Consider the following 12,598-nt stretch of genomic DNA (forward strand, 5'->3'; position numbering starts at 1 on the left):
TGGACATGGGGTTCTGAGTACGCTCCGTGCAGATTGACCTGAATACTCCGTCCGCTGCCTTCAGAGCTGGCCAGGTCCCCACCTGAAATGTTTTAGACTGACATCAAAGTTGCTGATCAGACTGGTGAGCAATCATATATTTGTCTTTCTAAAGATTATTGGTATTGCATACTTAGATGATCAGAGACGTGAAATGTCTCCAGACGTTTTGAAGGCACAGAACAAAACGGAAAAATGTTTCCTCCCTCCAAACAAAATTTCAGCCTCTCTTCCCCCTGAACACTCATGTTTTCAGCTGTGATATTGTACTGATATTTATTTACTTATTTTTTCAAGATGTGCGTGCTGTCACCTTGGGCTCATGTGAACTAGTACCTTTACTCATAAACACATTTTTTTCTATCCCCAGGTAAAAATCTTATCTGTTCAATCCAGTTGTTGTATCCAGCAAATTAGATTTATGTGCTTTGTGACCAGCCAGGGCTGGTCCCCACTCTTCATTTTCTCATGCTTTGTACTGCTTAAGACACCACCTCTGCAAATGTCACCCTCAGACTGGCAACCTGCCTCCTTCCCTTGTGCTTCCTGCAAATGGCTAATTTGCTGACTTTTCCACCTGTCCCAACATATGGTTGCTCCCATTTATCATAATTCGGGTCCGTGTGCCTGTGGCACAGGCTGATAAAAATAATACTTCACGCATAAATGTCATTTGAGCAGATTATTTGATAGCTCTGTTACCAAGTAAATACTAATTTTTGACCAAGCAAGCTCTGAATTCAGTTTGTAAGTGGTAGGTTATTAGTGAAATTAATTTTAGCAAGGCATTTCTTATCAGTGCAGGTTTAATAAAAAAAATAGTATATTGTAACAATAAACAACTGTACAAAGCTATTAATGAGGAACCAAGATGGTTAACTCATTAAATACTTAAATCATTGCCAAGCAGCATTCATGGAAGTGGGATCTGATAAATTTTGCAAGGGATACAAGATGGAATAATAATGCAAAAATAACAGTTTTAAATGTCCTTTACTAAGACGTCAATATTTTAAAGCCGCACTGCCCCGTTCTGGCTTTCTGAATAGATTTCAGTGACCTTCAAGCTACAAGACATGGCAGAACCTACTGCTTTTGTGAATAGCATTAGTTCCAGTCTTGGTGCATTGCCTTATTGTTGTGTCTTACCAATTAATGTGGTTTTGCTGTTGTGGAGGCCACTCAGTGGGTAACAGGTTGGATGTACATTGGTGTATAGCGTCTGTACTCGAAGCACACAGACCTTACTGGATTCTGTTACCAGTTACCTGGAGTTTGGTAAAGAGCACGGGGAAGGTAGAGAGAGAAGACTGAGAGACTCTGCATTAATTTCCTGGACACTGCTGAGAAACGGAAGACAGTTTGGGATCATAGGGGGCTTCTGAAGGGTAGGAAGCAGATAGTCAAGGAGCGTGGCCTCTTGATGAATGAGATGGAAAGAGGAGCTTGATCGTTCCGGGAGCTGATAGAAAAGCAGCTCATTGTGGTGAGCAGTCATATTCTAAATTAGGAGGTGCGAGGGCAGCTGATAGAGCTAATGAGCAAACTTGATCGTAGGAAAGCGTGCCCTAGCAAAGCTGCTGTTTGTCTTCCATCTCCCTCCCTTTTTGGCGCCCTTCTCCATTCGCAGTAGCCTCAAGGGTCATCAGTCCTGGTGTTCCAGTGGTTAAAGGCCTCTGAGGAGAAGGAGGAGGACTTGTTGCTGTGACTTCTCCTCTTGTGGGAGCAAAATCAGCTGCCTGTGGGAGCTCAGTTCCTTTTGATCCCTTAACTCAAGTGTCTCATTGGTGCTACTGCATTCCAGCCCCTGAATTCCTGAGCAGTCACGAAAAGAAGCCAGACACAGTCATCAAGAGCTTTATTATACAGAGCTGAAAGCTCAGTGACTCCGAGATGGTGCTTTCACTTGTTCTAGTCCCTTATTGTTTGCCCTCTTAAGAAAATAAAGGGAAATTTTATATTCTAACATAAACCACTGTTTTCCTATACAGCCTAAGTCTACCCTTTGATAGAAATCCACAAAGCATGTGTAATAAATCCTCTACGTAGACAGTGGTCTCTGATGCTCCAGCCAGCAAATTTATGGCGTTAATATTGAACCTGAGTTCAAACACATTTTTTAAATGAAGATGAAAAGCGTAAAAATCCAGGCTTGCATTATGAATACTGTCTTCAACAGTGTATGGGAGGAAAACTTTGATATCACTGGTATTTCCTCTGGAATTGAATCGTGCTTGCGAATTTATACAAAACTAATGATGATGTATAGAACATGTTGATGAACAGGTAGTGAAATGATTTTCACTCTTCTGTTTAAAATCAGTGAAGAGAGTCACAGCAGTCACAGCTTCATGCTGGAAAAAAAATAAAATAGCAGTCAGAGCGTGGTAGAGTGCTCACACTGCTTTGCCCACAGACCATGGCAAGTAACTCCCTGCCTTGTCCAATATTTATTGGATTTCTTCTGGCTTTTCCTTAAAGAAGCTCAAGAAAGAAGATAAAACAATCCCCCCTTCCCAAGAACAAGCCCAGCATGATGATTGCCATGTGGGTGGATGTGTTTGCAGGTCCAGGGTAGGGTGTTTAATCTTGGCATCCCCACCCTTGGTGAAGCTCCTTCTCCGTTTGTTCTTGCAGATGCTCCAAGCACAACGTGCAGTTAGGGTTCAGGGCAGGTACTTTTTGGCTGCCTGAAGTCATCTGTTGAGCACCTGCCATATAGATTTCAGTTTCCCAGAAACATGCTCTGCTGTGTAGTTAAAACAGTTATTTTCTGTGGCTCCCATTGGCCCGTATGAGCATCATGTCCAAGAATAATGAAGACTGTGGATATCAGTAATGCCTGTAACGTTAGTCATGCCAGTAAGTCAACATCTTTTATTCAAGAAGTTGCTTAAGAATTCCTGAAATCCATGGGATAGCTAACTTTTCCAAATCTACATGTTAATGCTAGTCAATACTGTAAGTGTTTACCAAGCCCTGGAGCACAACCAAGATGTAGCTCTTTCTGCTGGTTGATTTTGTGGCTGAGCATTTATTTGTCGCTTCAGTGTAATTGGGGAGCTCCTTACACGTAAACCGGCCCTTCATCTGCAAAGGACTGCCCGGCTTTACCCAGGGCAGCCCTTTCTAGCCGTGATGCTCAACCTCTGTCACACCTGTACCAACAACCCATCTGTTAAAGCACTGCTTACAGAAATTACCGATTTCTGGATGGTGCTGACCACGTTCCTCTGAATGGGTAATAACACAAAAAAAGGGGATAATTAGGCTGTAGCAAACATCGTGGAGGTATCTAGGAAATTGCCATTCTGAAATCTTGCTGTGAAATTCTGCTTGCTACTACCAGTCCTCGCCCACCGGCAGCGCTTATTTCCTTGGTCTAAAACTGATGCTGTACAGAACAAAGGAAAAATCCCTCTTGAAGCAGCTGCTGAATCTTACCTGCATTTCTTCTTGTCTTCTTAGTGTGGCTGTAGGCGGATACAGAGACGTTTTAGCATCTTCAGCCTCAGTCCAACCTGCTTGGCCGCATGGCTGCCAGTTAGCAAAGCTTTGCCATGTAGCATCCGCTGCACGTTCCAGGTATCGCCAGTGTAATTCTTGCTTTTCGGCCACTGTGTTCTCCTGGGGAATCTGGAAACGGTAGCAGGTAGCTACAAAATTAGTTGGGGCAACGTTGTCTGTGTCGTAGGAATGGCTGTCGTGTTTCCATGTGCCCCTTTCTCTTAGAGATGGGAGGTATCCTTGGAAAAACATTACGGATAAGAGGACTGTCCTGGTTATTAGTTGTTTGTTTATGGACGTTTCCCTTCCCTGCTTTTGTAGATGAGCAGGATTAAGATTCTTCTAAAGCAACATCTGAGCCTCTTGTCAATCGTTTCATTTCCTGGCAATTACACAACTCCAGCTGAATGCCGAGTTCTGTCTTATTTTATCCTGGTTTGTGCACTCCCTTGTGTTTTTCTTCCCAGTGTTTGACACATTGCAGTGTTCCAGAGTGAATTAGAGGGCTGTCTTTTTTAGGAAAACAAAGTTTTTGGGGCAGGCAGTAGCATTTGTGTATTCTGTTATCGTGGGTGGCCTTCAGTTTGCAGGGGTCCTTGAAACAGGGAGAGAAGTGACTATGGACGCAGTTTTCCAGTGCTGTGGAGGCTGTGAATACTCGGTTCGCTGTGCAGCTTTCGTGGTGTTTAGATTTGCAATTCCTAGGAATAAACGAAACCTCCAAACAGCATAGTTTAAAATAGAAATTCAGTATTTTTGCAATGGAAAGGATGTGTTCACTTCTGAGTGGGACCAATACCTTGAAAATTAAGGTGCAGAAAGAAAAATGTCACTGTTTCTTTTGTGTGTGCTATCTAAAGTATATGTTTTGATAGCAGTGCAGAGCTAATACAAACGGATGATACATTATTTCTGTGCGTGGAACGCTTCTCTCTGTGTATTTATTAAGTGATAATTACCCTGCTTATGCAAGACGAGTACTGTGGCATGTGGAACACGTTGTTAGGCTCAGGCACTGCAGTTATGCCATTAATGTTTTCAAGCTTCACATCCCCGTGTGTCAGTAAGAACTTGCACTGGTTTTCATTGATTCTTGCTTATGCTCATAAATAATAACAGCAGTGTTTAAGTTTATTGTCTTCTGACACCAGGTTTTGTACGCAGGGATGTAACATGAATCAAAGTTCTTGGTGGCCTAAAGGATCTCGTGGTTTTGCAGTTTGATGACTCTCCCAAGTGGTTTCTGTGCAGAGCAAACATGTCCTGTCCGAGCCCCTGGGGAAGCAGCGCAGCTTGCTTTTTGTGTCTGAGAACGGTCACCGTTTGGAAGCACCTCCAAAATTTTTTGTCAGGACTCAGTGAGAGGGTTGTAGATCATGGAGAACGCATTGATGCCGTTTTAGTATTGTGATTTTCAGCGTTTGATAGAAACGATGTTTGATGTCTTTGATATAACAGATATTTGTAATAATAGCCTTGCGCCCCGTGTCTCTGTGCCGTACCTTCGGTCACCCCTGTCCCCTCGGCAGCTGGCTGCTGCTCCTTTTCACCTCTTACTATTCTGTTATTAGAGATGTAGTTGCCAGTCTAAGTGCAATTTACAGCTTTGTGCACATCAGTTACACTAGGAATCGTTTATCATGTCATGAATCTGTAGATTTTCACTTACACATTCAAATCTGCTGAGCCTGCAGGGGAGAGGTCATCGGTAAGCTCCCCATTGTGGATTCTGAAAGGCGTATGTCCACTGCAGTGACAGCAGGAACTTTGACGAGCCAAATCCAGCTGGATTTTGAAAGGATTAAAGGTGCCACTAAAGCTACAGATACTGGAACTCCACCAAACTGCACAGGCTTCCCAATTCAAATACATCAACCCAAAAGACTTCACAGAGCTTAAAACAAAACCAAACCCAACAGAAGAGTGTGTTAGTATATCGTACCAAATAACCTTTAGGACTCATACCAGCCCCTTTCCCTTGGGAATCCGGAGTTTTCCAGTGGCGATACTTACCGAGGCAAAAGAAATGAATTGGCTGCGTAGCTGAGAGATGTTTTACTTCCAGAAGTTTATAAAATCGAGCAGCTGCTGAACGCTTATCAGTGATGCATCTGATTTTTAAGACATAAAAGAAACATAGTCCAGGAACTACAGTGTGAATGCAGAACTGCAGAGGAGGCAATTTGTATTCTGTTTACCAGTAAGTGATGACACATGGTGTATGCGCTAGAAACTGAATGCCCAGACGAATTCCCATTTCTTTGTAAACTCCCCAAAGCAAGTTTATAGCAGTGTGTTTCTGAAATCCTGCTGCATGGGTGGTCTTAGAAGACTCCAAAACTGTGCATTTTGCACTGGACTGTTAGGATTTTAGGTAAGTGTATATATATATCATCATTTGGCTTGCAAAAAAAAACCAACTAACAAACAAGTGATTATGTGTCTTGGATGCAATTGTTTTCCCAAGTAGGTTACTGGAAGTTAGTATTTGATTTTTCATACATTCCTGACATTTACTCACTCTATAATGATTTAGCCTTGTAATGCTGCAAATTCAGTTGAGAACCGGCATATGTTACATCAGTGGCTCCACTGTCCTTGTCTTTTATTTTATCTTTTTAGATTTGTAGCTGTAAACCTGTAAAGAGATTTAGAATAAAATTGAAGAATAGCCATCTATGATTTTGCTGCTGATTTTATTTAAGTAATGTATGAGACATAATTTGAGCTTCTGTTTGCTTTTCCTGATGCACAAAGGAAAAAAAAAAAAAGTATATTACAGTTTACATGGAATAGAGACAGCCTGTTACAGCAAACTTGATCGTTGAGTCTCATACAGCCAACCGGAACAGAAATCTTGTCATATTTTTGCTGTAATCTCTCAACTCTAAGAAATTCCAGTAATAACTATCCTGAACTTTATTTGTTCTCTCTCACAAAAGGCATGCCGTGCTGGGCTGGGGATGTGGTTTCTGGATGTGCAGAAGTAAGTTAGAGGAAAGATCAAAACTTACAAACGCACTGTCAAAAATGAATTGCTGGTGGGAAATTTAAATACGCATTTTATGCTTTGTTCTCACTTTAGCTGACGGATTGTTTCCCGTGTCGTTTCTAATGGGTCTCTTTCTTCCATTTTCAGTGACTATGTGGGCAAGCTGCTGTAATTGGTTCTGTCTGGATGGCTCACCTGAAGAGATGCAGCCGCAGCCGCAGCAGGGACCCGGAGCCCAAGCCTACTCCAACCCCGGGTACAGCTCCTTCCCTTCTCCCACCGCCGCAGAGCAGAGCTGCAAAGCCTGCGGCGTGCGCTTCGACAGCTCCTCCAGGAAGGTGAGTCGCAAACGTCTTCTCCTGCTCCCCTGACTTAGGGCACTGTTCATCTGACTTCCATTTAATTACAAAGAGCCAATTTGAAGAGAAATGGATGCACATTAGAGGCCTCTGATTTGAGGACGTTCCATATGGGAGAAGACAGCTTGCCTTTGCCTTTGCTTCTGTGGCTTTAGTCATTCTTTCGCAATTAGCAGACATAGTTACAGATGACTGGAAATATGGTAGTTAACCTTCAGGAGACTTGGCTTTCCCAGGCGCTGAAAGAAGAATGCCAAACTACTTATAATCATTTAAAGGAGCATTAACTTGAAAATGAGTTTTTAAAATTTGTTATTTAAAAACACTAATGTCCTTTTTTTAAAAAAAAACAAAAAAAAGTGGCAAGAAGTTTAGTAATCTGTGCTTTCAATAGAGGAAGATCTACATATCTCTTCCAAACTGCTGTTGCTCAAATTAAAAAGCCCATATAAGTTTATTGAGGGGGTGTGGTGAATTGCTGAAGCTCGGTGCCAAAAAAAAAAGAAAAAAAAAGACTAAATCCAGTTTATCTTCCTTGGAAACTTCATTTGTGAGCATACAGATGTCAAAATAATTGTTGCCACAAGATTTTTAATTAGACAGCAAGCCCTGCCTGCAGCATTATTTGGGCATGGTGGTTCCTATAATGCTGCTTGAAAAATGTTTTGGTGGGGGAAGTTGCTCAGAGTCCAAACTCTGTGTCTTATGTATAGTATGTTACTGAACTTAATAATGTGAGAATTTAAAAATTACACTGAGTTTCGGCCACACCCCTTTTAGATTATATGGGGAAATTAATAAATTGGTCTTTCTTGCACCATTTTATTCATGCATGCTGGCACGTATCTGAGAAATGGTAAGTCTTGGCAGAGCTGTTGCTGTCTACTCACAAAACAGGGATGTTTATACAGTTTTTGCACTGAGAAGTGTTATTGCTCCAGAAATCACTACAAACTTAAATTTTGGTAATGTGTTTTGGGGTTGGGTATGTATGTGAATATATTTTGGGTACATGAGTATGCTTAGACTTTATGTGACAGTAGGCAGGTTCTGGGAGAGGTGGGAATGGTGCAGTCGCTGCACGTGACTCTACATAGTGTTTTCTTTAACAACGTCCTCATTTATGTGATGTATCTTCTCAAACGCTCATGCAGAGAATTATTCTGAATCCAGGGCTTACTCCTCTGCAAAGTAGGAAATAGTGGATGTAGATGATTCTGCTTTTGAAATGAAAACAATTTGTGCAGTTAAGTCTGGATTAGACAGTAGCACTGCTAGAACCATCATCCTATTTTTCCTGGCATCTTCTAAAACATCTGTTCTAAAATAAGCTCTCTTTAAAGCGGTCTCTAGTATAAGAGTCATCAGTAACACTCCAGATATGTAAAAATATACCAACCGATTGGGACTAGGTAAAGCTCTGCTGGGTGAATTGTAGAGGATCTGCTGAAGCAATTTAAGACGTTTCTGCCCCCTGTAGATTCCCTGTTTTTCTGCTGGATTTGGCTGTCAGTGTAAGTGGGGCAGCAGAGTACAATGTGTGCTTGTCTCAGCTGCTCCCATTCAGTGCAGACTATCAATGAAAATGAGTTTGAGGTTTCTATTCCACATTGCGAAGGGGGAGCTCCTAAACCTTCCTTCCACCATCCTTCTGCCACCACAACTACAGAGCAGTGATCTCTGGGACCAGCTTTTGAGCTAGATGGCTACAAGTGGCAAAGGTCTGCTAGAGCTCATCCATCAGCCCTTGGTCTCCAGAAGAGAGCTGGATACATAACTTATAAAACACTGACACGTTTGTAAGCCATGTTAATTCTTTAATTCAGTCGATATAGACCAAGAAGTGTATGAAATCTCACCTTCCTGCCATGAGAGCAGGGAAAACTCTGCATTCTCTCCCAGGAGAGGCAGTACCTTTGAACTCTAGTGTCCACTTAACGTTTATGCTGAAATACAATGGATAAAAATTAATTCCTTCCACATTGGTGACTGTAAAGATAAACTAGATTGCTTTAAAAAGACCCCAAACCAACCAACCAACCAACAAAACCCCAAAAAGCATAATGGTGGCATCTTAAGTACTTGATGTTGTATTTTAATTTTCATATAACATGGCACCTACTAAAAGGATTAGGGTAGAGGTCATTTGAATGGAGCATGTACTTAGAAGATGCTTATAAGTAACTATTGGAGCATCTTTAGAGGATGTAAAATTTAATTACGGTAGCAAAAATCTCCAAGTGTTTTTTTTTGTGTTTTCCCTGTCTTTCATGACTTTTTGATCTTGGTTTTCTGCAGCAAACTGATTCCACAAAATCTTTTTAATTTAGAACAAGGATTCTTCCTTTCCCTCTCTGCTGCTAGAAGCTACGGCAGGCTTTCTTGGTGGATATGTCAGATTGTTATTCCTTCCTCCCCCATTTTCTGATGTCAGTGCCTTAAGTTGGCTGACATTTTCAGGAGGATGCTTTTCTTTGCATACTTGCAGAAAAAGTTCCTGGCAAGATTGAGTGTAAGATTAAAAAAAAAAAAACCCAACCCGAGCAACAGTAGCTGTAGTGAAAGCTTGAATGTTGGCATTTCTTCATTTTATCCTGCATACGGAGAAGAGCCAAGTGCATCAAAGGCCCATCCTGGTGTCTCTGGGAGACTAGATGTTAGAGCAAACAACCAGGAACAGCTTCCATTCTGGACAAGCTTCTGATTTAAAGTATTTCACTTCTGTTTGACCATCCTGTGATTGTGCTACCAGTTCGTAAACATCGTTCAAAAATGGTCTGACCTTTTAGTAACAGGTTTTAATCTACAACAACATTTGAAACTAATCATTCTGGGGAGACTGGTGTCTTCAAGCATTGCCCTTTCAGTTCAGAGTTCAATGAATATATTGAAGCTGTAAAAGCTGCTTAATACTGAGATTTGGCGAACAGCTTCTGTGCATGTTTAAATACTTGATGTTCAGATACAGGCTGGGGGGATTTTTTTTCCCCTGATGAATCCTAGTGGTGAACTGATAAGCCAGAGATGTGTCTGGTTTTATTTTGACTTCTGAAATGTATCATTTGATAACTGAGGCAGACTCGTGTCTTGCAAAAAAACCCCCATGTTGGATAATGCAACCCTTGTACTGCGGTGGCTTATGTGGTATTTAAACATGTAAGTGCTCAAGTAGGGGGTTTCTGGCTGGAAGGTCCTTGGCCGTAGAGTGATTCCCTTTGGAGCCTGTTCGGCAATCGGCAGAGCACGGAGCGGAGGCTTCCCCCTGCCAGAGAAAAGCAGGGGTGGTTGGTTTTGGGGTGTTTTTTCTCCCCTCAGTTCTTCTGGTCGCTCCCCCACCAGAAATGGGCGGTTGAGAGAGGTGGAGTGTTGTCAATGGGGTTCTTTTCCATTACTCTTCCTTTATGGAGTGTTTGTTCCCTGGCTCCAGACACACGCACAACCAGTAATTCCTGTCTCTGCCCTGAAAATCTCCCAAGGAACTGGATTGCTTCTGCAGTCCTAGGGTCAAAAAAAGTAGTTACACACTAATGTTTTTTATAATGACCAAGTTAAGGAAAACTTCTCAAAACTGGATGGTATGTGGAAATCGCCCTTCTTGTCTTGCTCTGTGATGATGAAAGTCACTTTTACTTGGAAGGCCACCAAACAGCAATTTTGAGATGAGGTTTCAAGTTTGCACGACCAGCGATTCTGTCTGTGGTAGAAATTTTCATTTCTTAAAATGCTTAGGCAGGAAATGGGGATTCTTTCCACTAACTGTCATTACAAGTCTATTACAGGGTCTAAATGAGAAGTCTGTCGGTTATAATTGTAAGGGGGTGCATGGGGCAAGGGGGCTGCCAGGCTGTAAAGGGATCAGAAGGAGCTGATGTAAGCAAGTAGTGTATTTACACCTTTTAAAACACGAGAAACATCTGCTTTCTTTGAACTGTGGAGTGAAAAATGTTCTTTAATCGCTGGGAGCAATTAACGAAACAGGGTTTTTTGTCTCCGAGTTTTGTTATTTGTTGCTTCTCCAGCTCTGCGTGTGTATTTTTCCTTGCATGGCTCTGAAGGGTCAGGATGTCAGGATTTCATAGAGATGCTTGTCTTCTCGGAGACTGTGAATTAGCATTTTTAACCAGCACTAAAACCAGTTCTTTCTTCCCTCAGGACTTTTTAAAAGGCGCATAACGCGGCTGTTCTGCTGCTATTCCTATTGGAAAATGTAGAATTTGACTTTCCAAAGTGTTGAACAGTCAAGTTTCTGCAGAAGCCAACATGGACTGTGAGTGCTTGGAACTTCTGAAAATCGAGCCCTGAGTGATGAGATCAGAACAGTGTAAAATATAAACATTAAACAACAGAATTTAATCTGTAAAGTTTTGAAACATCTGGGGCCTAATATTTCCAAAACTTCCAACACTTTCTGTCTAGCACCTAACTGGCACACAGTGTGCATATTATTTTCAAAATAAGCTGGCTATTTTTGTTGCATAAATAAATGTTGAATTCTTTGAAGTCTGTCAGACGCTGCAAGCCTTGCTGTTTCCTTTTCCTCTTCTAATGAGAAAAAGATTCATTTAGTAATTGCAGCAAATTGTAAGGAAAAAAATAAGGGGGGGAGGGAGGTCACTCATAACAAGTATTAAATCTATGAAATAGAGAAATGGTTTTAAGTAGTTCCCTCCAATGCTAGAGCTTTCCTAATGCCCAGAGCAATATTTCATTGTTTTATAAAGCAATGCACAGCCAGCTGTAATTTACTTGAAAGTCTGCTGCCTCATGGGTATCTCCTGATCTCATCTGTGGCTTAAACCGGATGAACAGGTCTGGAATATGGCGCAGAAAACTCCTGTCATTTGAGGGAATTGTTTAAAAATATAGTATTTCATTCTGAATAAATGGAGTGTAAATAGTGCTTTTTGAGAACTATGAAGACTCTAATGATCTGCTCATGGGAGCAATCCTTTTCCTCATCTAGGAACGTGAGTAACATACTTGGCACTTTTAAATAAATTAGGTTTTGTATGGTTTAACAGAGGCTATCGCTTACTTTGGCTTCCCGACAGTAGGGAAGCACTGCCTGCGGTCGTTGGGCACCTCTGTCGCAGGTCACAGTGGATGGGTTTGATTCTGTTCCCTTCTCTTTACCAGCACATCTGCTTGGACTGTAAAAAGAATTTCTGTACGTCCTGCTCAAGCCAACCTGAGGGCGGTCCCCTTCTCTGCCATCTCTGCCAGCGCTTCCGAGCCACAGCTTTTCAGCGGGAAGAGTTGATAAAGATGAAGGTGAAGGATCTACGAGACTATTTGGCACTCCATGAGATTTCCACAGAGTTGTGTCGTGAAAAGGAGGACCTGGTATTTCTGATTCTTGGCCGGCAGCCCGTAATTACCCAGGAAGATCAGATAAGAACAAATCCATTTAATACTAGTGCCTCTGGACAGCAAGACTTTGTGATTCTCCCACCAACCAGCACAGCATCTTCTACCTCACATGATGCGTCTCCCGTGTCTGCAGATCCCATCTCAAGTTCACTCGCTCAGGAACACCAACAGGTACAGCCTCTGGCCAGAAGCATCTTTTGCAAACTCATTCATCTCTGGTTTTGGATTAACTACTAAGGTGTTGCGTGAGATTTTCCAAGTAGATAATGTGCCAAAAAAATTTGACATTAAAGATGCCTGCTTAAAAAGCAAGGAGGGCTTCTTTTTAGAA

At 41.9% G+C, this 12,598-nt stretch overlaps 1 protein-coding gene across 1 annotated transcript in view; it reads left to right on the plus strand.

Moving 5' to 3' along the window:
• RFFL (ring finger and FYVE like domain containing E3 ubiquitin protein ligase) overlaps window positions 1-12,598 on the plus strand; it is a 29,356-nt gene that overhangs the window by 12,182 nt on the left and 4,576 nt on the right. Inside the window, exons 2-3 of the mRNA XM_074160499.1 lie at window positions 6,686-6,876; window positions 12,034-12,438. Of these exons, the coding sequence (XP_074016600.1) occupies window positions 6,691-6,876; window positions 12,034-12,438 (591 nt within the window). The 5' untranslated portion in view covers window positions 6,686-6,690. The remainder of the gene's footprint in view (window positions 1-6,685; window positions 6,877-12,033; window positions 12,439-12,598) is intronic.

Source organism: Numenius arquata, chromosome 18 (assembly GCF_964106895.1).
Source record: "Numenius arquata chromosome 18, bNumArq3.hap1.1, whole genome shotgun sequence".
In the NCBI taxonomy this organism is placed as follows: Eukaryota; Metazoa; Chordata; class Aves; order Charadriiformes; family Scolopacidae; genus Numenius; species Numenius arquata.